Raw genomic sequence first — 26,860 nt, forward strand, 5'->3', positions numbered from 1 at the left:
CAAAAGTTTAACACTTTCGGCATGTTTGGCATCCGCAGTCAACTTGAAGGCTCAGCGCAGCAGGTGACCTTCCTTTATTCCTGTTATTCTTATGTATTGAATTTAACATATATAGTATTGGGTACAATCACTGAATATTTCAGGGACTTTTGTTGAGTTACTGCCGAGATATCATGCTTTTAGTACTGATACCATAACTAGTTGAAGTATCAAACATATATATTCAGAGCCATGCCAAACATTAAAAGTTGTTATTCAGTGCTGAAAGGGTTAAAAAGGTAGAAGCAGACATGGAATACATCACCAAACAATGGCACTGTAAAGAGTGGCTACATGATTACTCCTTATGCTACAAGCAAACTGTATAAGTAAAACGTGTGTTGGAAATACTGGCATTAGAATTATCACAAAATTCTGAATTAACTGTAGCAAAGTTAACAGCACAACTGTCAAGATGAAAATCTAAAGTATAATGGAAAAACAGAACTTGTATAAGATCCCTTTATGCCTGTGCAATAAGTTGTGGAAAAGTGAAAAGTAAGACTAAGCAATGCATACTCTGCAATGTGTAAAGGATAAACAGAAAATATGAGTTATGTTTTAATTGACAGAATCAGTTCAACACAAGAAAAAACTTTCTGTATTTCAGAGTTAAGATTATTTGATTTACTCATACTTTGCATTGACATGATTTTGATGCTATCATCACAAATATCACTCTCTGCATGAAATGTATATTTTCAGAGTAACAAACTCTGAACAGCTATTTAGTTACATATCTTTAGCATGGCAGAAACAATTTCAGTACAAATTCTACTGATCATGATCTGATAAGAAAAAGGTAAAAATCAACCTGGGTGAAACCGCTAATCCCAGGGTGTAGCTTTAACGTGTTTGGACGAAAAATTAAACAATATTTCAAGAATAATTTAAGAGGCAGGTTAAAATTGACGGATCAATTACATGTTCATATGATCAAAACTTTATGATTGATTCACTTTATCTAAGAGGATTAAAATAATGGCATTTTGATCTTTTAATGATTTGGTTTCACATTTGTCTAACATTTTTTGTTAAAAAGGTTTTTTTCATCAAAATAAGAAATACTGAAACTTTCCTGAACTTTAAAATTCTCATTTCCATAAATCACACAAAGAATTCACTTTTGGAAGATTGGTTTAAAGACCTTTTAAATTTTATTTAAAACCTAATAAGCAGCATGTTAAATCAAAAAGTTTTGTAAAAAACAAACATGCACTAAGCATAAATATAAATCCTCATTTTCAGTTTTACGTAACATAAAATTAATGAAAAACTGACCCAAATACTTGGCATTTACCAAAAATTAATATTTTTCTCTCTCCTGGAAACGTATTTCAAATACATACTCATGTCACCATAGAAATGAGAACTATTACTTTGTACCTTTGCAAAACAGATTTCTATAAAAAAAATGGACAATATTGATTCTCTTGTACAAGTGAGATGGGGTGAACTGTCCGAAAATGACAAAGAAAGCAACTGCGATCAAATGATCAAACAGAGGTGAAAGGTAAAAGAGGATGGTTTTAGAAAACATTTGAATACCTTTACCTTCTTGAGCAGTCCAATTCTAGGAAAGAAATAAGCAATCCTGGAATAAATTCATCTGTCCCTATGAGGGAGACATCCAAGGTAAAAATGTCGGAGACATCTTCAGCAAATAAGGAGAGAATATATCATTATAGAAAGATGGTACAGGAAACAGGTTGTCAAAGATTCAAACAGGAGATATGTGGGGTCCCTGACAACTAAATAGAGATTTCAGTCTGGAATATAAAGAAAATGATTTATTTAAACAAAAGATCCTGGAGAGGTCTGTTTTTGGCAAAATAAAATAAAAGGAGAAAAGCCAAGGAAGAGACAAACATATAGAAATGGATTGGACCAATCTTGAGTCAGACCATCTACAACAAAAATTGCAAAGTCCTTAACTGGTGATGACATTGGGAATTTGGCAATGTGAGAAGTCATAAAAGTTTTAATGAAGGTAAGCCCAAAGTGGGAACAAATCCACTAAAATATTAGAGGATGTAGAGAACACTCTGTGGGACTAGTCTAAGTTGAACAGTCATTATTTGACTCATGGAAACACTAAAGGATATAGTGAACACTTAAATATGAAAATATCTTATAGCTTCGAACAGAATGACACTTATCAGAACACTCAGCATCTATCAACACATCTTACAGCTCCTTACACAGTGAGACACTGATCAGAATACTCAGCATCTATCAACATACCTTACAACTCCTTACACAGTGAGATACTGATCAGAATACTCAGCATCTATCAACATATCTTACAGCTCCTTACACAGTGAGACACTGATCAGAATACTCAGCATCTATCAACATACCTTACAGCTCCTTACACAGTGAGGCACTACTGGAATACTCAGCATCTATCAACATACCTTACAGTTCCTTACAAACTGGGACATTGATCAGAATACTAAGCATTTATCAACATTAATCCCTTGTTTTTAAAACTCATCATATTGATAAATTAATATGTAAAAATACACATAGACTGTTCTCTATATTAAATACTTTTCCTTTAATTGCAAGCTTTCAGTCCTTTTACTGAAGCCTTAATCAGACTACAATGTATTATCAAGAACATTATTGCTTGATGAAAGCTCAGATAAGAGAGCCATAAGGACACAATCAAAGGAAAAGTATCCAACAAAGATTTTTGACGTCTCTCTCTTACACTTTATTACAGCGAGAACCTGACCACAATTTGTATAAACAAATCTCTTCCAATGTCTTAGATACATAATGAAAAACTGACCAAAATACTCAACATAGGAGTCTCTTACAACTCCTCAAACCAACTTTCCTTTAATCCAAGAACAAAATTTAGCTATTTCATAAAGATCAAATGTGGTCTATAAAGGTGATAATGAAAATTACATGTAAGATAAAGAAACTGTGTATCAAGTGTTTTCTGACACTTTGTAGCAATTTAAGTGTGCAAAACAAGATGTGAATCATGTGTAAGTTGTGATGAAATTTTTGTAACCTATGCAGCATATTGGCATTATTTATTAAGTAAATTAAGAATCAGCCCTTTTAATGAAATGAGAAGAGTTCATGTTAATACAACAATGAAACAAATATTTAGAGTTTATCAACAAACCACACTAATATGTTAAATGTAATAAAATTTTTATCTTTAAATGTAGTGTGTTAAGATCAAAGGATCCACTGCCTGACTAAGTCAGATATCAAGCTTAAATCCTCTTGAAAACTTCTAAAGTTAAATCTATTGCATACCCAATTTTCTCTCTTGAGTTATAAAATGTCTATAAATTTAATTTTGGATAGTCTAGAAACAAATACAAAAAGAGCAATGAAGGTGGATTAACTTTAAACTGAATTTTCTGAGGTAATATGTCTTTGATTTAGCTAGTTTCTTATGTACTTTTAAGTAATTTATGCTAGTGCTGTAACAGAAATTTTGCAATACTGTAAAAACCAAGAAATTACTCCTCAGTGTCATAGGAACATTCATACTTTATACTCATATATATATACACACACACACTGGTTTTATTAGAACTTTCCCACTTCTAGAAGATGCAGACTGAGTTCCCACTCTTCAACTTCAGGACAATCCATACCTCATACTCATGAAGTAAACACTGCACTGGTTGTGTTATAGATTTTTTCTTCTAGACCAAACAAGCTGACTTATCATTTATAGAATTAAACAATGTAACAAAATATACTCTTATTAAATGGATTTATTTTCTAACATTTCAGCCTTAGGCCCACTTCAGACTAAAAACAAAATAAAACTGACTAAGGTGGAGAGTCAGTTATCATTAATAACTTCACAGGCACACTCATACAGTAGACATAACAGCACTGGTTTTGTTAGAGATTCTACATTTGGATGACAAACTGAGATACCACTCCTGAACCAAACTATGCTTTATACTTTTACAGTAGACTAGTTTTGTTACAGATTTATTGCTTTAAGATTACATGAACTAGAATATCTTACATTTCATTTCTTGACCTTTCCACCACAGTACAGTAGTTGTTATACTTCTTTTCACAGGGATACTGTTAAAAAAAATCAGTATAAATATCAGGTGTTATATATGAAATATTTTAAAACATCAGTTACACATTATTCTAATAAGAATAACATTTTAAACAAACATAAAGAAATGTTTGTAGAAGTTTATATACAGTTGATATTTTACTATTTTTCTCTAGTATTATAATGACAGTGTGTTTCAATAGCACAGAACTGACAAAATTCAGAATACATACATATATATATAATGTAATACCAGTAAGGAGGTAGTGAAGTCACAGAACAGTGAAGAGAATCTAGATATACACAAGATTATTACAAAGTGTAAATTTATACCTTCAATAGTCATAAAGGAACCAAGGTTTTTAACCTTATACATTTCTATCTCATTTACCATACTGACATAAATAATTTAGTGGTAATCCACAGAAATTAAATAAAACATTCATGTGTAGTTGAAAAATAAATTCTATAGAACATTAGTCACATTTTATATATTTCAGACTCACTATTCCAATCAAGCTAAATGTCAGTCTTTTTAAGATAAAGCTGTTGATTAATTAAACATATCTCATAAAAATAATAAAATAAATAAAAGTAACATCAGGCAGATTAAGGTAGTTTAATTAGAAAACAAAATACAGACCTTCTGTTATAAGAAAAGAGTGTTACTAATCAGTCAAGGTTTTAACAACATTGTTCATTTATTAAATATACATCTTTGTGTATATTTAATATAGGAGGAGCAGTACATTTTTCCAATATTAAAATTATTAGTTTCAGCATACCTCTAATGTTTCACACTTATTCTAACATAACACTTCTCTTACAAGTTGTACATTAGGCACTAGGTACATTTTCTCAAAGCAATGCAACTACTAAACATACCTCCCTCCTCCAATGCTCCACCACAGTAGTCTGCTCAAAATGCATGGAATGAGTTGTTATATATAAGGCCTTAGATGGTGGTGTTCATATGCTGTTTTTGTTAATACAACTTTTTATGTAATGAGCAGTAAATAAAACAAAAGACAGAATCTGCCTTGTAAGTAACATATAATGTATGATTACTTTCAAAGATTCTCTATTCACAAGTAAAAAAAAATCTGACACTGTTGGGATGTCATCTGACAGACATTGAATATTTGCAACTATGTTCACATTCCTTGCCAGCAAATAAACCTTTAAACATCAGATGTAACAAGTTATACCTCAACAAGGTGCAAATGAAAGAAGTGAAAGAGCAGCTTGATGTAAAAACTACAGCAAGTACAATTTTGGAGAAAATACATATAGTACCAGAATTTAAATAGCACTGGTGACACCAAACCTTTCCAACCACTGGTGAAAAACCTGTGTACTAATAAAATCAATCAGTGAGTCAACTAAAGGTGCAATCCATGTCCTTTAGCACATGCTGTCCAAGAAGCTACTGCTGTGGTTTTATCACCCAAAACTATATCTTTTATAGTTTCTACATCTGATACAAGTTCAACAAACTTGTTTCTTTTGAGCCCAATATTAACTTTCAATCAGAGCAAGATATGTACTTCGAGAAGAACTAAAATTCAACCAAGCAATCAGCATAGCTAATTACAAATACTTTTATTATATTTGTGCTTATAAAGATTATAATGTATTGTGTCAACAGTTGGCTACTCTCACTGTAAAAAATATTTTTGCCCCAAATATCATTAAAGATTGTTAATAGCATTGATGCATTACAAGTGGCTTTAAGAAGCTAATAAAATATAGTACGGTTACCCATATAAATATTAAACACCTGGGCTATGTAAAAAAAAGAAATGTGTAGTTGGCACTATGGTAGGAGTTACTAATACTTCTGTTGGTAAGAAATGTATTAATGTTAGGATTATGAGACAAATTTTGGCAGATTTGGTTGGTTGGTTGATTTTGTTTTATGGCACAAAGCAGCTAGGCTATCTGTGCCAAACGTCTGGTAAAAAGGTAAAAGTAAATGTATTAAAATTCATAAAAGAAAATGAAGGTAAAACAAAACAGCATTGAAAAACATAAATAGCATAAAACTAATGTTGACATCTAGACTACGATGTTAAGAGAAAAATCAGAGTAAAAGAAGTTGTAAAAGACTTTCTGTAGCATAACGGAAATTATCATAACCCACCAGGAAGACTAACAGGTAAGTACAAGAACCATCGTAAGTCACCTGAAGTTGGCCTTTCCAGTCCTGGTTATGTGTTGTTACTGCCATTATCAAAAGATAGAGTAATAAAAGTTTTAAAAGACATGTAGCAAAACTGTAATAATAACTTGCCAAGCATCCAGTAAAAAGGTAAAAGTAATGTAAATGTAGTAAAATTCATAAAAGGAAATTAAGGTAAAACAAAACAGCAATTAAAAACATAAATGGCATAAAACCAATGTTGACATCGAGTTTACAATGTTAAGAGAGAAACTACAGAAAGAGAAGTTATAAAGGGCTTTCTGCAGCATAATGGTAATGATCATAACCTGCCAGGAAGACTAACAGGTAAGTACAAGAACCACCGTCAGTCACCTGAAGTTGGCCTTTCCAGTCTTGGTTCTGGATTATGTGTCATTACGGCCATTATCAAAAAGTAAAGTAATAAAAGTGTTAAAAGACATGGAGCAAAATTGTAACAACAACTTGCTAGTACGACTAATGGGTAGTTCAAACAGCAGCGTTAGTCACCTGAAGTTGGCCTTTCCAGTCCTGGTGTTGAGTTATTTAATGTTTTAAAATTTAAAATTGAACTAAAGAGATTGTGACTTAAAAGGGAACCACAACAAAAAAAGGTGTAATGAAGAAATATAAAACACTTAAATGACATTAAAAAGATTAATGGCCATTAAAAAACTAAAAACTTTATCAAGGTGGACAGTGTCACCATCACCAATAACACTGTCTAATGTTATGGACAAACCTTGGGACAGAACATGTTTAAAATAGTGCTGTCATTGAGAGTCGTAACAATGGCAAGAAAGTAAAATGTGGCTTATAGTGATCTCAGTGTTACACAAACTACACATCGGTGCATCAGTTCCAGATAAAAGAAAATGATGAGTTAAAAAAACTGTGACCAATGAGTAGTCTAGTCAGAACTACTTCCTCCTTCCAATCCTTACAGAAGCAAGATGGCCAAAGTCCAATATACGGTTTTATTTGGAAAAGCTTGTTTTCGTGTTGCTCACTCCAAGTCAACTGCCAGTTGGCACAGAGCCGAGCCTTGAATACAGGACCATAGTCCATGTATGGAATAGGCACAGTGGTGATAGTGCCAGAGCAGATACATTTAGCTGCCGTGTCTGTAAGCTCGTTCCCGCAAATACCAACGTAGCCTGATATCCAGAAAAACTGGATAGAAGTAGATGTTTATGAGAAATGGGCCAGTTGGTTTTGAATATCAGCAAGAACAGGGTGTGAGCCAACATGAAGCGATTCCAGGGCCAGTATAGAACTAAGCGAGTCAGAATAAATAGTGCAGTTGGAGTACTGCTCAGCTTCAATGTGATCCAGGACAAGAGATATGGCATACAGTTCAGCAGTGAACACAGAAGCTGTAGAGGGGATTCTGCACACAACCACCGAACCGTAACAAACCATGGCAGAGCCCACAGAATTACCTGCTTTGGAACAATCTGTATAAATGGGAATGGAATGATTGTTTGAAAAATGTTCATTAAATAAATGACGGTACTCCCAATCTGGAGTATCTGCCTTTTTCAGCTGACTGAAAGAAAGGTCACATTTGGGAGCTGTAATAAGCCATGGTGGGATGGGCTGACCAGTGGAATCTGCAATGTTATACAAGGACAGACCCAAGTCATCCAATTGCGCCTGGATGCGAAGGCCAAACGGAGCAATGGTAGATCGTCTGTTCTGAGAAGGTACAGCCCACCGAGGAAGGAAAACACATCCTCAGGTGGGATGCTTTGGTAAGGAACGAAGTTTCCAAGAATATAGTAAAGACAGTTGCAAACGGCAAAGGTGCAGAGAAGGTTCATGAGATTCAACGTATAAGCTTTGAACTGGAGAGATGCGGAAATCCCCAGTGCAGAGTCAAAGTCCTTGGTGATGAATGGGGTCTAGTATCTTTAAGGCCAAGGGTCTGGCAGAGCCATAGACCATTGATCCATAGTCGAGTTTTGATCGAATAAGAGCACGATATACCTTTAACATAGAACATCGATCTGCTCCCCAACTAGCGGTAGAGAGAACACGGGGGATGTTCAGTGCTCTTGTGTATTTGACCAGTAGCTGCGTTAAGTGTGGTATAAAGGTCAGCTTACGGTCAAAGATAAGACCCAAGAACTTGGTCTCAGGGACCACTGGCAGTGGAACTTCACCAATATGAAGTTCAGGATCAGGATGAATACCACGTTGGCAGTAAAAGTGCATGCAAACAATTTCAGAGAGAGAGAAATTAAAGCCGTTCGCCATAGTCCACTTCTGTACACGATTGAGGGCAGTTTGTAGTTGCCGCTCAATATATCTCATGTTCGAAGACTAACATGAGATGTGAAAGTCGTCGACATACATCCCATTCGAAATAGAGAGAGGGAGTTGTTCAGTGATGGCATTTATCTTTATACTGCAAAGTATGTTGGCATTTGAGAAAGGCTTCTCTGATTGATGTTTCAAGTCGAATTAGGTGGTCTGTGGTGGAGTGCTGTCATCAGAACCCACACTGGGTGGACGAGAGGAGGTTGTTTGATTCAAGGAACCAAACAAGACGAGCATTAACCATCCTTTGTAAGGTCTTACAGAGACAGCTCATCAAAGCAATTGGTCGGTAGTTTGAAGGAATCTTGGGATCTTTCCTTGGTTTAGAGAAAGGTAAAATAATAGCCTGGCACCAGAAATCAGGAAAAAATTCTCCTGCCAGATCCGGTTAAAGACAATTAGAAGGACATCAAGAGAAGCAGGAGATTGATGGTGCAGCATGTCATAGTGTACATCATCAGGTCCAACAGATGTACTGCCAGACCGATGAAGGGCCTTTTTCAGTTCCACCAGTGTAAAGGGACAATTATAGTCAAAGAGACAGTCAGTTCGAAAGGGAAGAGGTGAACCCTACGGACATCAGCCGCCTCCTGTCCATCATAGAGTAAGATCGAGAGGGGGACAGAATTGTAGTGCCCACTGACCTTTCGAATCCTGTCCCATATGACCTTGGAACTGGTGGTAGAAGATATGCTAGTTGTGAACTTAATTCAATATTCCTTCTGGCTTTTACATCTTACCCACCTAGCATGTGCACGAGCCCGTTGGAAAGCAACGAGGTTCGAAAGTGTGGGATATCTACGAAAAGTATCCCAGGCCTGTTTTTGAGCCTTCTGTGCTAAGTGGCATGCAGGATTCCACCATGGATGAGGATATCGTGGAAAATGTGTCAAGGTTTTAGGAATACACTGAGCAGCTGCTTGTATAATACAGCCAGTCATTGCTGCTACACAGTTGTCTACTGATGGTTGATTCACGACGGCAGGATCAAGTTCTGCGAGAGCAGTGAAAGTGGACCAGTCTGCCTGATCCAGCTTCCACTGGGGCACACAACTAGGGTGGCATCAACTACGGCCAGTCTCTCTCAAAAGTATAGGGAAATGATCACTGCTAAGTGGATTATTGTCAACCCTCCATGAAAAATGGGAAAATAAAGAAGGGGAGCAAACCAAAAGATCAATAGCAGTAAAAGACTGACTAGGTGCATGAAAATAAGTGGAAAAACCTGTATTGAAAAGAGAAAGGTTGTGATCAGAGAGCATATACTCCACAGAGCAACCCCTCCTATCAATACCAGCACTTCCCCAAAGGGGATGATTCCATTAAATTCCTCCAGGATTAGAGAAGGAGACAGCAACTGTTCAATGAGAGCATCAAGGTCTGATTGATCATATGTCTCTCCAGGTGATAGGTAGAGAGAACAAACAGTGATGGTATGACCCAAGGAAACACGGATGGCTAGGGCCTCCAAGGGTATGTTGAGTGACAAAGACAGGGTGGGCACATGCTGATCAACCAACAGTGCCCCCCCCAAGTACTCATCCATCACACAGCCTATCATTTCTGTACAGAGAAAACTGCCAAAAGGTGACTGTATCTGCTGGTTTCAGAAATGTTTCTTACAAGGAAAGACATACTGGATGGTAGAAAGTAATCAGTTTTGTTGTCATCCAGATTGGAACATAAACCTCGACTGTTCCATTGTATCAAGGTGGCCATTTTTAATGACGCGTAGGCAAAGTGGCTGGAGAGCCCTTCTGTTTATGATCACGTTTTTTTTTTCTTACTGTCCTTATTCGGGGGAGGTCTATCAACCTCCAAGGATCCTGCCCTGGGTCGACTGGGAGGTCTTTGTTGTTGGAAGGGGATTCCAGTGACTGAGGATGCGAATGAATGATTGTTTTGCATCTTGGGGTGGGAGGAAAAGATGTATCTGAAGAAATGCCTGTACCTGGAACCAAAGGATATGGATCTTGGGGTTTGTTGGAATGTATGGGAGGATGAATCCATAACTGTAGTTATGGAACGAAGTGCAGCAGCATATGTCCGAGATGAAGTGGTGGACAGCAATTTCTGAGCCTCAGGATAAGTAATATTATGAGTCGTTTTCAAAAGCTGCACCTCTTTTTCCTCGAACCATTTAGGGCAAGAACAAAAGTAGGAAGGGTGAGGACTATTGCAGTTGACACAATGTGGGTCCATGTCACACTCATAGGCATCATGGTTCTTGCCACCACAACGAACATGTCAGGGAACCACGACATGACGTCTTTGAGTGGCTAAACCTCTGACATTGGAAACATCAGAGAGGGTTTGGAATGTACAGCTGGTCCCTGCAATTTAGATAACCTGCCTTGATGGTGGCGGGTGCATGTGGTGATGTAAATATCAAAATGAGGATATTTGTCGACAGTGTAACTCTATCTTTGCGAGTGAAGATACGCCTCACTGCAGAAACTCCTTGAGTGGAGAGACCAACGAGAATCTCTGACTCGGGGACATTCTTCAAATCCCTCTCAACAATAACTCCTCGTGATGAATTCAAGGTAGCGTGAGGGGTAACCTCAATAGGTACATCCCCATTTGCCTTTGAATTCAAGAGGAGTTCACTGTGTTGGGATGTGGATATTTCAACCAATGTCTCCAGATTGAAGCTTCTTTACTGACTTTGGAGAGCCAGCAAGTCCTTCCAGTCCCTTCTGAATAAAAAAGGAGACATTTGCCCTAAAGGTTTTTCTGAAAGAGAATATAGGATGAGCAAATGAGGTACAACTGGTGGTACAGACGTTAAAGATTGCTGATCAGAATCTTCAAGATGTGGTTGTTTACCTGTTGAGTGTTATTTCACTATTTTTTTTTAATTTTTAAGAAAAAAGAAAATTTCAGTGCCCACTGACCCCACCCACCATGGAGCCCTACAAGGGAATGCACTACAATGTCAAGCAAAAACACTGCAGCAATGCCAGGGTTTCATGAGCACTATACCCAACACCAGAATCAGACACAATGTCCACAACACCCATTGAAAACTTCCAACACTGGTACTTGGTTGACTCTAGCCCAAGTAGACCAGATGATTGACCCAAGGGGGGCCATCCAAAGGCCACCTGTCTACAGGAATTCAAGGCCAAAATGGTGTGTTAGGGTTAGACCCCTGAACCACCAAGATGCTCTCCTCCCCTTCACGGGTTGCCATGAATGGCAAACACGTGGGTAGATGTTTAGATCCCAGAGAAGGTAACCTGAAAGAACAGAACCTTCCCTGGGAGGTCCCCTCACCACATACAGGAATCCACACAGAGGGGAATTTTGACAGATTAGCAGTGATTTTCGATTGAGTTTTATATTTCTGTCAGGGTAGATGATTAGAATAAGGTGTCTTAACATGTGGTAGATGCAGTTAATATTGAAAAGTATTTGAATAAAGGTATTAGCTTGTAGTTTTTCTTTTAGAGTTAGTGGAAGAGATGTCCTAAGTTCTGTTTAATTTTATGTTATTGGAAATGATGCCTATAAGAATTTGAACTTTTCAAACAGAAATATCTAGACTTTTATTAAAACAACTAACATTATAAGATTACGTTATTGGTTATACATTTGTTTTATTTTTGGTTAAGATGTGTTTTTTATTTGCTTGGCTCACCTGACTCCTAGTGAATATTAGATATTAAAGACTTGTGTTAAATAAACCTCATTTGTTTTCATACCCTGGTATTAACACTGTTAGTTGATATATTACATTAGTTAGAAGTAAATTAAAGCATGCTTTTATTATTTGGGATCCTAATTATAAAATGATAAAATATTTTATAAAAATATTCAGTGTAGATTCATCATATGTGACCATAATGCTCTGAAACATTGTGTTACAAAGATTGAATGTAATCTGAATAAGATTAATGTGTAAAAACAAGTAAAAACTTTTGGAAAAGTGAAGTAAGTGTAACGATGGCTCAGTCAGTAATAGAGATACTAGCCATCCCTATATTTACTTCTTGTTTTGAAGATTTTCATTGTATTTTTTTCAAATGCAGTGTTTCAGTAGACATAGGAAAATTGTACTTATAACCAAGTTCTGAATACAATGAGGTTCTAACTGTAATATGTATTGTTTTTTTTAGTTTTGGCTGGTAATTCTTGTTTCACCCTGTATTTAAGCTAACTTTCAGGGGTAATGATAATATTACTTATATGATATTTTTTTAAAACTTATAATTAGTTATTAATAATACTTATAAATGCAGGTACTCCTTTTAAATCTGTGCCACTTCAATGAAATTAGTTGACCCTATTGTTTTGGTTTTTGAATTATTGTGTGTTGAAAAATGAAACTAAAGGAACAAGAAATCAAATTTTTACTATAATGTTTACAGACATTTCCAGAATCTGAGACACAGTCATTACTTAGAAGTTGGAAAAAGAAAAGGTAACACCATATAGTATTATAAGGTTCTGGTAACCTGTTGAGGAGATACTTAAAATACCTTTTTCAAGGGCCAAGAATAACCATGTGGTTAGGATGCTTGACTCACAATCTGAGGGTTGCAGGTTCAAATCCCCATTCTACCAAACATGCCATTTTAGCCATGGGCATTATAATGTGACAATCAATCCAATATTCATTGGTAAAAGAAAAACCTAAGATTTTTGGTGGGTGGTGATGACTAGCTGCCTTCTTCTTTTCACTGCTTGCATGGATGGCCTTCATGTAGCTTTTTGTGAAATTCAAAACAAAACAAACCAAACAGTTTTGATGAAGAATCTGAGCCATCTATATATAGGCAATGTTACTGCTTGCCTGATAGTTTTTTCAATTTTTTGTGTGTGGAAAATTAAAGGCTTTATTATAGAAACTTGCATCTTTACCAAATTTAGACATGTTTTGTATATTTGTTTATGATAAACTTTTTTATTTTATTATATCTTTTGTAAATTGAATATTTATTTTAAGATGCTTTTTTCTGGGGCATTCATTTTGAAAATATTATTTACATTTTTGGAAAATAACTCTACAGCTTCAATAACATTACTTAAAAAATTAAAATGCAACCAGTCAGGTTATTATGTTACTGATACTATTACTAAAGTTTTATAATTTATAAATTGTGTGTGTTATCACCAGTACTACAAAACTAGCCTAACCACAGTTACTGTTAGTAGTTCAGTAATCTATTTACTATTTATACTTTTGTAAGATTAAGTGAGAGAACAATCACTCTAGAAGTCATATAATAACGTCTCTAATTCCAACCCTATTTCGAAAGTACTATCAGTAAATGTTATTAATATTACCTACTAATATTAATAACACTCACTAGTCTATTATAATAAAAAACATATTAATATTATTATATGATATATGAAGACTGAAGAGCTAACCCTACTAATAATTGTATCAATAGCATTTAATAATTTACAAATTTAGCAATATGTACTGTTCTCTTTAACTTCTTAAAGGCCATTTTTCTTTCTTCAGCTATTATTTCAAAGTGTACTCACAGCAAAAACAGTTCATTGTATGTGGTAGTAATTTTCACTTTATATTTTGAGTGTATTTTATTTGTAATTTACTGAAATATGAACTTACTTTCTTTCTTTCTTTACTTGACGTCGACCTAACCTACATTTTCATTAATATTCTTAATTCCTGACACTGCCTGACATCTATATTTTACAAGCATATAATTTACAGCAGCGGTAATTTGTTTTTCATATAATTGTATTACCTTTCACTTTTTCCAATATTTGTATTGCTACTTGTATGGAAAAAAAAGATTTGTTTTCCGAACTAAGCACATATTAATCAATAGTTTCATTTTGATTTTATTTAATGATCATAGGTATTATTTTTATTACAAGTTATAGCTTATACAGTAGAGTTTGATTGGGTTTGTTTCGAATTCACGCAAAGATTTGGTTTGGATTTTTTAAAATTTCTCGCAAAGTTACACGAGATCTATCTGCGCTAGCCTTCCGTAATTTAGCAATGTAAGACTAAAGGGAAGGCAGCTAATCATCACCACCCACTGCCAACTCTTTTACCAATGAATAGTGGGATTGATTATACATTATAATGCCCCCATGGCCGAAAGGGCGAACATATTTGATGTGACGGGGATTCGAACCCGCGACTCTCGGATTATGAATCAAGTGCCTTAACTACCTCGCCATGCCGGGCCTCACGCTGAGATATATGAAGTTATATGCTTTAATCGTCCCTAATTTAGCAGTGAAAGACCAGAAATAAGTCAAATAGTAATTTACACCCATCGCCAACTCAGGGATTACTATTTTACCAACGAATAGTGGAAGTAATCATCTCATTATAATGCCCCAATAGCTGAAAAGGCAAGAATATTTGGTGGGACAGGAATTCGAACTTACGGCCCGCAGTCAAGTGCTGCGATCATTCTCAATCGTATAAATTATAACCTTTTTTACCATTAAAACTTTTGTAGTTAAAAACGATCGCAGCAGCTACCAAAACGTCGTACCTATTTTAAAAGTATTATTTCCTAATGTGAAAGCAGTAAGTTGTGATAAAATACATACTTTCCCACCTGAAATAAGTTGATAAATAAAGACTAATTTTTCTAAAAAATTTTATTTAAAATGCTTCTTTTTTGTTTTTTTACGTAGATAAGAAAATTTTGAAATCTTAAATCTGTCTTTTAATTCAGTGTAATATCAACTAATTAACTTAGAAATAAAGGGAAGAACAATGGGATTCAATCACAATTTAAAGAAATGTATTTGTTTGTTTTTTGAATTTCGCGCAAAGCTACACGAGAGCTATCTGCGCTAGCCGTCTCTAATTTACCAGTGTAAGACTAGAGGGAAATGCAGTTAGACATCACCACTCACCGCCAACTCTTGGACTGTGCTTTTACCAACGAATGGTGAGATTTAGCGACCCTTTATTATGCCATCACGGCTGAAAGGGCGAGCAATCTGCTGTGACGAGAATTCGAACCCACGACCTCCAGATTGCGAGTCGAGCGCCCTAACCACCTAGCCTTTTCACGCCATGGAATGGTGACAGCGTTAAAATCGTTAGTTTTTCTTTATATATATAACTATTTCTTTCGTGTCTTTCGCTAATTTATTATCATAACTAAACTTTACATGATTTCATATCCTCAAATTTTAGAATGTGGTATGAACAAATATCCAAAATGTAATACGTTTATGGGCCTGGCATGGCCAAGCGCGTAAGACGTGCGACCCGTAATCCGAGGGTCGCGGGTTCGAGCCCGCGTCGCGCCAAACATGCTCGCCCTTTCAGCCGTGGGGGCGTTATAATGTTACGGTCAATCTCACTGTTCGTTGGTAAAAGAGTAGCCCAAGAGTTGGCGGTGGGTGGTGATGACTAGCTGCCTTCCCTCTAGTCTTACACTGCTAAATTAGGGACGGCTCGGTGCAGTGGGCTAACAACCTACTCACTTAAATACCTGTTGAAGAATCCGCAAGCGATTGCGGCCCTATGTTCCTTTATGGAATCTAATGGTGATAACTAACTAACTAATACGTTTATAGACTGAATACCAATGTTTTTTACAAAAGCTAAATTTGATTAGAAATATGAATAAAATGTACTGAAATAAAAGAACAAGATATAATAATTAATTGAGAAAAACTATTTCCTATGGTATAAACGATAAAAATCGAACTACAATAGTGGAAACTTATTGCAGCACTTAATTTTTTGTCGAAATTTTCTTGCCTCCTCTAATAGTTTCTCGATATTAGGGTGAGCATGTTTGGTGTGATGGGGATTCGAGCCTGCAACCCTAAGTTGAGCGCCGTTATCACTAACGGTTGCTGAAACGTTCACTAAGATTCATTTGGGTATGTGCTACATGCTAGTCATTATATTTTTTACACTGTATAAGGTAAATAGTATTTTGTATTCCTTTAGTGATTTATTTAGAAATTTAAAAGTTTCTGGTTCTACTCGTCAAAAAAAAAAAAAAAAAAAGAAAGAAAGAGAGAGAGAGAGAGTCAGAAGTTTATACGACTGCAATTTTGGCAACGAGCTTTATTACATGGACGACAACCAATCTTTGATGGAATGTAATTCACTCTTGCATGAAGAACGATGTGTTCCAGACTTCTGCTTTTCCGGAAGGAGATAACTGTAGCTTCAAGAAAGATATGCTTAGAGCGATCATTCAGTTGTAGGAAATGATTTTTTTTAATACAAAATGCGCTAAACATTCCTGAATTTAAAGTGAGTGGTAATAATAAAAGGAACTTTATTTGAAACTTTAGTAATACTTTGTTTTAGGATTTTTTCCCCGCTGAATGTTATCTTTTTCGATGCATCTGTCAATTTCGGTATCTTTATATCCCTTTCGTAACATAGTATATTTCAACAGATTTTCTTTATTTTACAGAGCTTGTCAGTAGGTAATATTCGGGCCCGGCTTGGTCAAGTGTGTTAAGACGTTCGACTCGTAATCTGAGGGTCGCGGGTTCGAATCCTGGTCGCACCAAACATGCTCGCCCTTTCAGCCGTGGGGGCTTTATAATGTGACGGTCAATCCTACTATTCGTCGGTAGAAGAGTAGCTCAAGAGTTGGCGGTGGATGGTGATAACTAGCCGCCTTCCCTCTAGTCTTACACTGCTAAACTAAGGACGGCTAGCGCAGATAGTCCTTGAGTAGCTTTGCGCGAAATTCAAAACAGACAAACAAACAAGATATTGTTCAATTTAATGTTAGTGGGCAGGGGCGTAGATTTTTTTTACACACGATGGGGGGGATGATTTTTGCAACCACTTTTATGGACTGTTCAATTTGCAAATTGGTAATATTTGATTGCGTGAACCTGAAAGCTGTAAACATGTAGTCACAGAGTAATTTTGTTGCCACGATACTTGGATGTATACTTAGGCCTACTGACTGATACTTACGAAGTTACGAACGATAACTTAGATCGAAAAGCTTAAAAGCACGCTTATATTAAAGATGTACATTTCGGCTATTGAAAAAGGCTACATCTAGGCCTAATTATGTAATTCGATTGGTAAGAACACGAAAATCACAAAAACAAACACACAATTTTTAGGCCTGTGATGCAATAAAACAATTCAACAGACCAAACTGTAGGGGGAGAATGATTGTATGCACCATACCCCTCACCTTAAATGAAGGGGGGATGTATACCCTCCATCCCCCCAGGATCTACACTCCTGTTCGTGGGATAACGGCTTTTATAATGAAGATACTGTAGTCTGACTGTAAGTTGTTTGTATAACGCGGTGTGTAAAATTCCGTGATTTAAAAAGGCTGTGACGCCAATAAAGTGAATTTAAATGACTCAAAACCAGCTCTCCAAATGAACAGTATGTCATATTTGTAACGGTTACATACATGAGGTCTTACAGGACTTCGCTGTAAAAGCTGGCTTTCAATATGACCACAAAAATATATGCAGAATTGGAAAGCATTTCAGTTGAAATGCCATTAACTTGAAAGTCATTTCTGTTCCCAGTTTGCATCTGAAAAAAAAATGCCCACCTTTCGAAATCGCTCGAATTATAGGGCTTTAAGATTAGGACTTCATGAACTTACTTATTATCGTGGCATCATGAAAATAACTTTTTTAGTATTTAATTTTCGCTAGGATGCAGAAGACCTAGCGTTGAAGACAAATAAAAATATAGCTGAACCAAATGGTGGAAGTTAAAATACGTAAGTGATAAACAAAACCATAAATAAAAATATAATATAAATTATAACCCAATAATGTCCGGTTTATTGCGATAAAATGTTTCAGTAAATACAGAGCTTTCATGACTTTCTAGAGATGGGATGCAGAAATGGCATGGTTTTTTGAAAAATTCGTAATTAGATATAACTGTGTTATGCTTGTCCTGAAATGATTTCTTCGTAAGAATTAACTAGGTCCTCTTACTAACAGGAGAATAGAGTATGAAATACACGAAATAACCTGAGTTTGAAAACTGAGTATTTAGGTGTATGAGAAATAAGGAGCCTGAACACGGGTGATGTGAAGCCAAACAATTTACATTACTTGCAAAATATAAAAACAAACAAACAAACAAACTGAGAACGTACTTGAGTAGACACTTACTCAAGTGCATCTACCGGATCTGTTAATAGGTCATCAGCTTTCTTACTTTGAAACGAATAGATGGAAACTATTCATGGTGAACCAAGGAGGACTCCCAAAGTACCAGGGCTCAATATTGATACAGGACACCACCTATCATTTCTTTTCAACAGCATTTACGCGTGACTGACAGTGGAAACCATATGATATCATTGCATACCACAATTATACTTCATGAAATACAAAGATGTCTTGCTTGTTTTGAAATATTTTAAAGGCTCTAGGGGTTTCATATTTCTTCCAAGCTTTTTGGTAATTAAGCACATAGCTGCACACTGGGTATCAACGCTCTGCCCACCATAGGTATGAAACCCATAGTTTAGCATTTATAACTATGAAACATACCACTGAACCATTGGGGGTGGGCAGAACAAATGTATTTGATATAGAAGTCATAATATTTTGTTTAATGAAGAAGTTTCATGTTTGTCCTCAATCTTCGTATTTTATTGGATACAGAAGTATGAGATTTGTCCTAGTATAAATACTTTAGTATATATGGAGTTTTTATTTTGTTATTAAGCACAAAGCTACAAAATGGGCTACCTGTGCTCTGCCCACAACAAGTATCAAAACCCAGTTTGATAACCTGTGTAAGCCCACAGACATACTGATATGTAGGTGTCATGTTTGTCCAAGCATTGATTATAGAAGTTTTATGTTTGTTCTAATTAAATATTTTATTGGACATAGAAGCATTTTTTTCTTCTTTGGTGTATTTTCTGTGCTAAATTGTGATAGGTAGCCAAAATACAGAGCTTTGCTTATGTGTTAGCCTTTTTCTTACAAGTTGTTGAACATTCAGTTATGAATGGCAGATTCTGATCCACAAATTCTAACTGTTGTTTGCAGATTTCATTAAAGGCTTTTTTTTTCTTGTCTCTGGTGTGGATGGATTCAGCAATTTGTCCAGTTTATAGAGTGTCAAGTCTATTTCATTCTGCTCTAGATGAAACATTATTTTTCATTAAGTAAAATACAGTTGATGTTCATTTTAACACTACAATAAATGTCTTATTAGTTGTTGTTGTTTTATCATATTCACGTCAACAAGAGCACTACGTTTCACAAATGGTATATTTGAATTTCAGGCTGTGTAACATTATTGAAGACATTTTGTAATATGTTTATACACTTAAAATTAAACTGAAGCTTTATTCAACACTTCTAAAGGAAGATTATCTTTGGTGGTTTGACAAGAAAAGACAAAATAACACACACAATTACAAGACTGAATGATTGCTAGTGCTTGTATTATACCAAACGAATATGGTTACCATAAGAGTAAATATGGTATAGGTATTAGTAGCTCTAATAGTTCAGCTCAAACACTGTGTTGACATCAAAGCTGCTAGAGACCTCCTGCTCCAACTTCAGGTTGGTTCCAACAGTTCCTCCCCTAGCTACAGAACTGCTTCACACTGGTGTTTACACTTAGCTCTAGAGCAACAGTACCAATAATATGGTCAACTTCAATAGTACTTACATGTGGTTTTGTTATAGTGTTATTTAGAATTAACAGTCTACAAAGTTTAAATGGGGTTTCAGTAAAATAAATGGAGAAAGTGAAATTTAAAGTTCTATATATTTATTTTTACAAACTTTCTAACAAAATTGGTACTAACATGAATATATTAACAGCTTTTAATAACAAATAATTCAAACAGAAAACAGTGTGAGCATAAAATGAAGCAAGGAAAAAGTAAGAATACTTTTTCTTAAAACAACTTTTAAGTTTCACTGTAGAAAAATCACATTTAAAATACACAGTTAGGTCAATTTATTAATCTATGTATAATCTTTAAAACAGTGTGACCCATTATTTTTATATTCCTGTCACTCCAATTCTCAATGTATTTTATCAAGAATCACCTGTAATTATGATTACAATCTTTAAAACAGTGTGACCCATTATTTTTATATTTCTGTCACTTCCATTTTCAATGTATTCGATCAAGAATCCCATGTAATTATGATTATAGTCTTTAAAACAGTGTGACCCATTATTTTTGTATTCCTGTTACTCCCATTTTTAATGTATTTTATCAAGAATCCCCTGTAATTATGATTACAATCAAACAGTGTGACCCATTATTTTTATATTCCTGTCACTCCCATTTTTAATGTATTCAATCAAGAATCCCCTGTAATTATGATTATAATCTTTAAAACAGTGTGACCCATTATTTTTATATTCCTGTCACTCCCATTTTCAATATATTCGATCAAGAATCCCCTGTAATTATGATTATAATCTTTAAAACAGTGTGACCCATTATTTTTATATTCCTGTCATTCTCATTTTCAATGTATTCAATCAAGAATCCCCTGTAATTATGATTATTTATTCCAACTGATATCACAATGAATCCTTGAATGAAACAATTGGATAACTAGAACACTTTTTAATTTATCTCAATTCTTATTTGATGAAGATGAAATATCATATTAGTCAAAAAATATTATAGTCACTTGTTTTCTTTCAATAAGTTAAAGTTTAAAATAATTAAAACTTTCATTAAGCTACATGTTTTCTAACTGAGTTATATAAAGATAGAAAAATCCACCATAAGAGAATACCTTATTATTCTTTAATTGTTTTGATTTGTCTTTAGTACAAATCTGTAATTTGTTTCACATACTGAATTTATTTGTGTTGATAACAACTCAAATGTTGTTATATTAGATCCCAAACTATGATTTTTAGGAAGTCCTGCATAGTATTTATTACTCTATTAATATAAATGGCCCAGCATGGCCAGGTGGTTATGGAACTCGACTCATAATCTGAGGGTCGCAGGTTTGAATCCCTGTCACCTTTCAGCTGTGAGGACATTATAATGTTACAGTTAATCCAACTACTTGTTGGTAAAAGAGTAGCCCAATAGTTGGTGGTATGTGGTGATAACTAGCTGCCTTCTCTCTTGTCTTACACTGCTAAATTAGGGAAGGCTAGTGCAGATAGCCCTTGTGTAGCTTTGTGCGAAATTCAAAAAAATAAACAAATTAAAATAAATAATCAGCCAGCAGATGATATATTTTTATCACACATATATATATATATATATATATTTCTTCTTGCCTATTATATTAGTGATAAAAGTCCTTAAGTAATTCTGAAAACGAATTTGGGGAGTTCAATGCTTGGTTTCTATATCTCTATAGAATTTATTTTCTCAGTTAAGCTCTAAAAACTATATTACAAAGTTAGCAGAGAACATAGGCAAGAATGAAGCAGCTCTGAAACCTCAGTTCTAACTTTAGAGGACTTCTGATAGAGCTCTGCTATAGATCAGAATCCCAGTTCTAACTCTAGCTCCATTCTATCTCCAGGTATGGTTACCACTTCTGTAGTGTTACTGTTATGTATTAAGAAAATAAAGTTCTATCTAGACTAAGTATCTTATGTTATTATGTACCAATAAATTATTACTGTTGCAAAACTGGGTACTTATGAGGAATGCTATTGTTGTATTGTTGTGGTATATAAGTTCACAAAAAAGTACATGTGTAGCAGCTATATTAAAAAAACAACTGTACAGACATGTATGTAAATATAAATAAATCTCTCTTATACTTGAAACATGTAAAAATAATTTACCTTTCTGTCACTTTGTAAAGTTTGTCTTTGCATAGAAATTGAAACTATAAAATAAATGATGGTCTGTGTAAACTTTGACAAATAGTGAAATATGTACTTGTTCAAAACACAAGGAAAAAATAGAGGACCCTGTAGGTTAACATTGGGGGGCAGATCTGAATTGCACTCCTCATGTGTCACTTACTGGGAAAGAGAGCTATGGGCACATGCGAGGTTTGGTGACAAGTGGTCCATCACATTAAGCAAACACACACAGTCTTCTGAAATAATAACTGAGATCTAATCAGTTAATTTATTATATTCATTGTCATATACAAATGGCACCAATAGTAAAGGTATTTGTATGCTGAACAGACAGACACCATTAACTAATTAGTTTTAAATTAAATTTTGCATTTAAGGTAGAAATATCTGATCAAAGGTTTGATGGATTTAGAATTACTATTACCCCAACCAGTAGCTTTAAACTAAATTTTGTATTTAAGGTAGAAATATTTGATCGAACATTCTAAGAAGTTCAAATTACTATCACACCAATGTTTCCAGTACTTTTGTTGAGGTCGGTTCTACATTTATTGTGTTTGCACGAAAATTTGAAAACTTGGTTTGATGTGGATCTTCCAAATAACTCGTACTTTCAGAAGAGACATTATTTACTGAAGATAAAGACACACTTGAAGTGGAGAAGCTCACTGTGATGCTTAGAAATAAAAACAATTATGCATTACTATCAACAGTTGAATAAACACAAAAACTGAAAAAATATGCAAAACTGCATTTGTAAAATAAATATTTTGGATGTTTTAAATAGCCAATATTACTGTAAGTACCTTACTTAAGATGAATGAAGAACTTGTTATTATCTATATGTATTAATGTTGATTATCCTGCTATAGTGCAAATTGTCTCAACTTATTGTGTAATGAATGCATTAAATACAGTTTTTAAATAAATCATGTGTACAAAACAATTATCAACATCACATTTACTATATATGATATGTTGCTACAACTTTAAGCTAGAGAATTGTGACCATCCAACTTTATGACTTATACAGGGTGTTTGGAAAGTCACTGTGCAGTTTTGAAAGCAGGGATAACAGCATTCATTCAGTCTATTTCAAGCCAGCAACTGATAGCGGTGTTTAGAAATAAAATAAGAAGGATTCAAGCCTGTATTGATGCCAACGGGGGTCACTTTCAACATTGTTTATAATTGTCATTCATATTTACCTCCTATATTCTATATATAAACATGTTTGTTAATAAATATATAAGTGCACAGTGACTTTCCAAACACCCTGTATATGAAAAACACGTTTTAAAAAATAAGGTTTTGCTGTAGGTCTGCTGTTCCACTGAACTGTTCTTATGGTTCGTTTCAACTTTTTTCTTCCTCCGCTAGGACAAGTCTTTCTTAGAAATTATGTACTAACAGATTGAAACATACATCTAACACAGGTCTTCCTTAGAAATCATGTACTAACAGATTGAAACATAATCTAACACAGGTCTTCCTTGGAAATTATGTACTAACAGATTGAAACATACATCTAACACAGGTCTTCCTTAGAAATCATGTACTAACAGAACAAAACATACATCTAACACAGGTCTTCTTTAGAAATCATGTACTAACAGAACAAAACATACATCTAACACAGGTCTTCCTTAGAAATCATGTACTAACAGAACAAAACATACATCTAACACAGGTCTTCCTTAACAATTATGTTCTAACAGATCAAAACATACATCTAACACAGGTCTTCCTTAGAAATCATGTATTAACAGAACAAAACATACATTTAACATAGGTCTTTCTTAAGAACTATGTACTAAGACAGCAAAACATACACCTAACACAGGCCTTCCTTAACAATTATGTACTAACAGATCAAATGTACATCTAATACAGGCCTTTCTTAACAACAGTGTACTAACAGATCAAAACATTTTTCCCAATCAAATGGGTCACTTGAAAGCTTCTGGGTGGAAATATAGAGCATCTAATACATTTATAAGATTTGAATCACATTTTGTACTGATCATGTTGGACTAACTTTTAAAGCAATATAGAAAAGTGTTGGTTTCATTAATATTATGTTTGTTTTTGTTAAAAAATAAATGAGACAGCAAACTTAGTTCATTTTAAGTGTAATAAGTGTAGAAAACAATATTAATATCACATGATACATTTTATCAGTGTTACTTCAATGTTGTTTTCACTAGCTTGTACTGCAGACTTTCATTTAAAATTTGGAAAACATCAGTTTGTCATCCAATGATGGTTATTAAAACTACCACACTCCAATACAAATACCCTTTTTGATGTTTTCTGAACGAATAAGTGTGTAAGCTGAAATCCCTAGCTTATATATATTTATAGCCTAGCAATAATTTATTAAAGGTTATTTCCATTTTAGATTTGAAAGATAGAAACCTTGAAAAAAAAAGAAACTATGTTTATTTTTTAAAAAGTACACAATTTTCTATAACCTCTGTTTTTACAAACATAAATTTTAGATATATATTCTGCTGACCTAATCTGGGAATGATTAGCAGGTGTATTAGATGCAATTTTTTCCGTGTGTCCAGTGTCATTCTCTGTGTCGTCAATTTCACTAGTGTTATCATGAGACTCTACAGAGGTTGATAAGCAGGTTTCATGTTGAGCAGGAACTTTCAGTAAATGAACGCTCCAATTTGTATGTCTCCATTGGCTCCACACTCGATAATGATACCTTGGAATGACAAATAATAGGCAAGTTATTCTGTTCATTTAATTTCCAGAAATTTGTATACATATATATAAATATTATGCATGTCAGATCCTACAATGAAGATTCGTTATTAATAAACCATATGAATTTGTTTTTTACCTGCAACAACATAGAAAACAAATGTTTGTGCATATATATGGTTACATATCAAAGAAGTTTTAATTGTGGTACAACCTCCTCTCCAACTGTGTAGTTCTGCCGCACCACATTTTATAGTGTGCTGTTAAAGTAGAATGGTACCATCCTTAATTTTGAATCAATGACAAATGGGAGACAAAAGGTTGGGAAGTACCTAACACTATATATGTGTATGAACCAGTGGCGGCTTGAGCCCCCCCCCCTCCAATATTGTTGCCCACATATATTCATAAAATATGGAAAACACTTCCTCTTTTACATATACGCATATTTTCATAAACAGATTATTTCTAATTTGTAATAATGAATTATTAATCAGAGTATGAGCTTCCAATGAAAACTACATTGAAAACGCTGTTCAAAATAGCACACCTTTCTGAAATGTACCTTGGTATTTACATTATTTTGGAAAGCCCCTCCACAGTTTACCACAACTTCCCCAACGAAAATATCCTGGCGCCGCCACTGATATGAACTGTGTTATATCATATCTGTCTATGTTTAGTTGCTTATGAAAAATTAATTTTTGCTTTTTTTAAATTTATTACTATTGTGTAGAATGCTTATATCAAGTTCTCCAAGAAAGAGGGGATTATTTATATTTTAATATAAATAAGTGGAGTTTACAACAGCTATTTTTAGTTTCTGAATGATAGTATACTTTAACAAAAATATATAAACATGCCAAGCCTAGCATCAGAAATCTAGCCTGTATCTCAGAACGGCTGGTATGGGTATTAACAGTTTTACTGATAGAAGAGAACAACGTTTCCACCTTCCTAGGAAGGTTAATACCCATACCAGCCGTTTTGAGATACATTTTTATTTCAAGTAGGTTTCTCGTCATCAAGAAATCTCGCCTGCAAATCCAGAAACTAAGTAAGCTGACCCAAGTTTATAACTATATTCTCAAAATAACCTGCAATTAATTATCATGTTTGAAAGAAACTAACTAAGAATGTGGTTATTTTTTAACCTGAACATCTGTAAAGGCTTAGGCCTACATTGAACAATTGCTTATCTTTTAACGTTTAAATATAGTAAAATTAGATTTTTCACTTAATAATATGACCAAACATTGTTGTTCCATTTAATATTATTCCTAGATGTTCATGTTTTGACGGTTGGTGAATAGGCTTGCTTAATAAGTAATAAATTATTTATTATGTGACTGACGAATAGTTGCAGCAGACACGTTTCTCATATGCTACATTGTTCTCATATACATGTACGACATTGTGATCATCAGTATTGGTTCATCATGATGTCAAACAAGCTAATAATAACATAGTGTTATAACGTTGTTCTTTCATTACGTTTGTTCTTTTAAAGTATTTGATGAAAATATGACCAAGACCAGCTCAAGTAATGATAATAAATTAGCTTCCTTCTTTTAATGTATCTTCAAACTACCTTTACTTGTAAACTACTGTCACTTGTACTAGGCCTAAGTAACTTTGTAAATAATGCTCGGCCCAGCATAACCAAGTGGTTAGGGTGCTCGACTCGTAATCCGAGGGTCACGGGTTTGAATCCTCGTCACACCAAACATGTTTCCCCTTATAAGCAATGGGGGCATTATAATGGTCTGGTCAATCCCGC

The 26,860-nt window shown here is 34.6% G+C and overlaps 1 protein-coding gene across 4 annotated transcripts; it reads right to left on the reverse strand.

The window, feature by feature from the left end:
- Positions 1-22,596: 22,596 nt before the first annotated feature.
- LOC143248285 (uncharacterized) lies at positions 22,597-25,725 on the reverse strand. Of its 4 annotated transcripts, none has more exons than XR_013026872.1 (3): positions 25,631-25,725; positions 24,881-25,081; positions 22,597-23,038 (listed from the first exon to the last, which is right to left on the reverse strand). XR_013026872.1 is itself a non-coding variant. In XM_076496684.1 (3 exons), exons 1-3 carry the CDS (start codon positions 25,327-25,329, stop codon positions 22,867-22,869), a joined length of 408 nt encoding a protein of 135 aa, XP_076352799.1. In that variant the 5' UTR covers positions 25,330-25,424; the 3' UTR covers positions 22,597-22,866. The 4 variants fall into 4 exon arrangements, 1 of the variants encoding a protein (XP_076352799.1); XR_013026873.1 differs by having other exon boundaries at positions 25,646-25,722; XR_013026871.1 differs by lacking the exon at positions 25,631-25,725 and adding an exon at positions 25,220-25,374.
- Between the last annotated feature and the right edge of the window lie 1,135 nt (positions 25,726-26,860).

The sequence above is a fragment of the Tachypleus tridentatus genome, chromosome 4 (assembly GCF_004210375.1).
Source record: "Tachypleus tridentatus isolate NWPU-2018 chromosome 4, ASM421037v1, whole genome shotgun sequence".
NCBI lineage: Eukaryota > Metazoa > Arthropoda > Merostomata > Xiphosura > Limulidae > Tachypleus > Tachypleus tridentatus.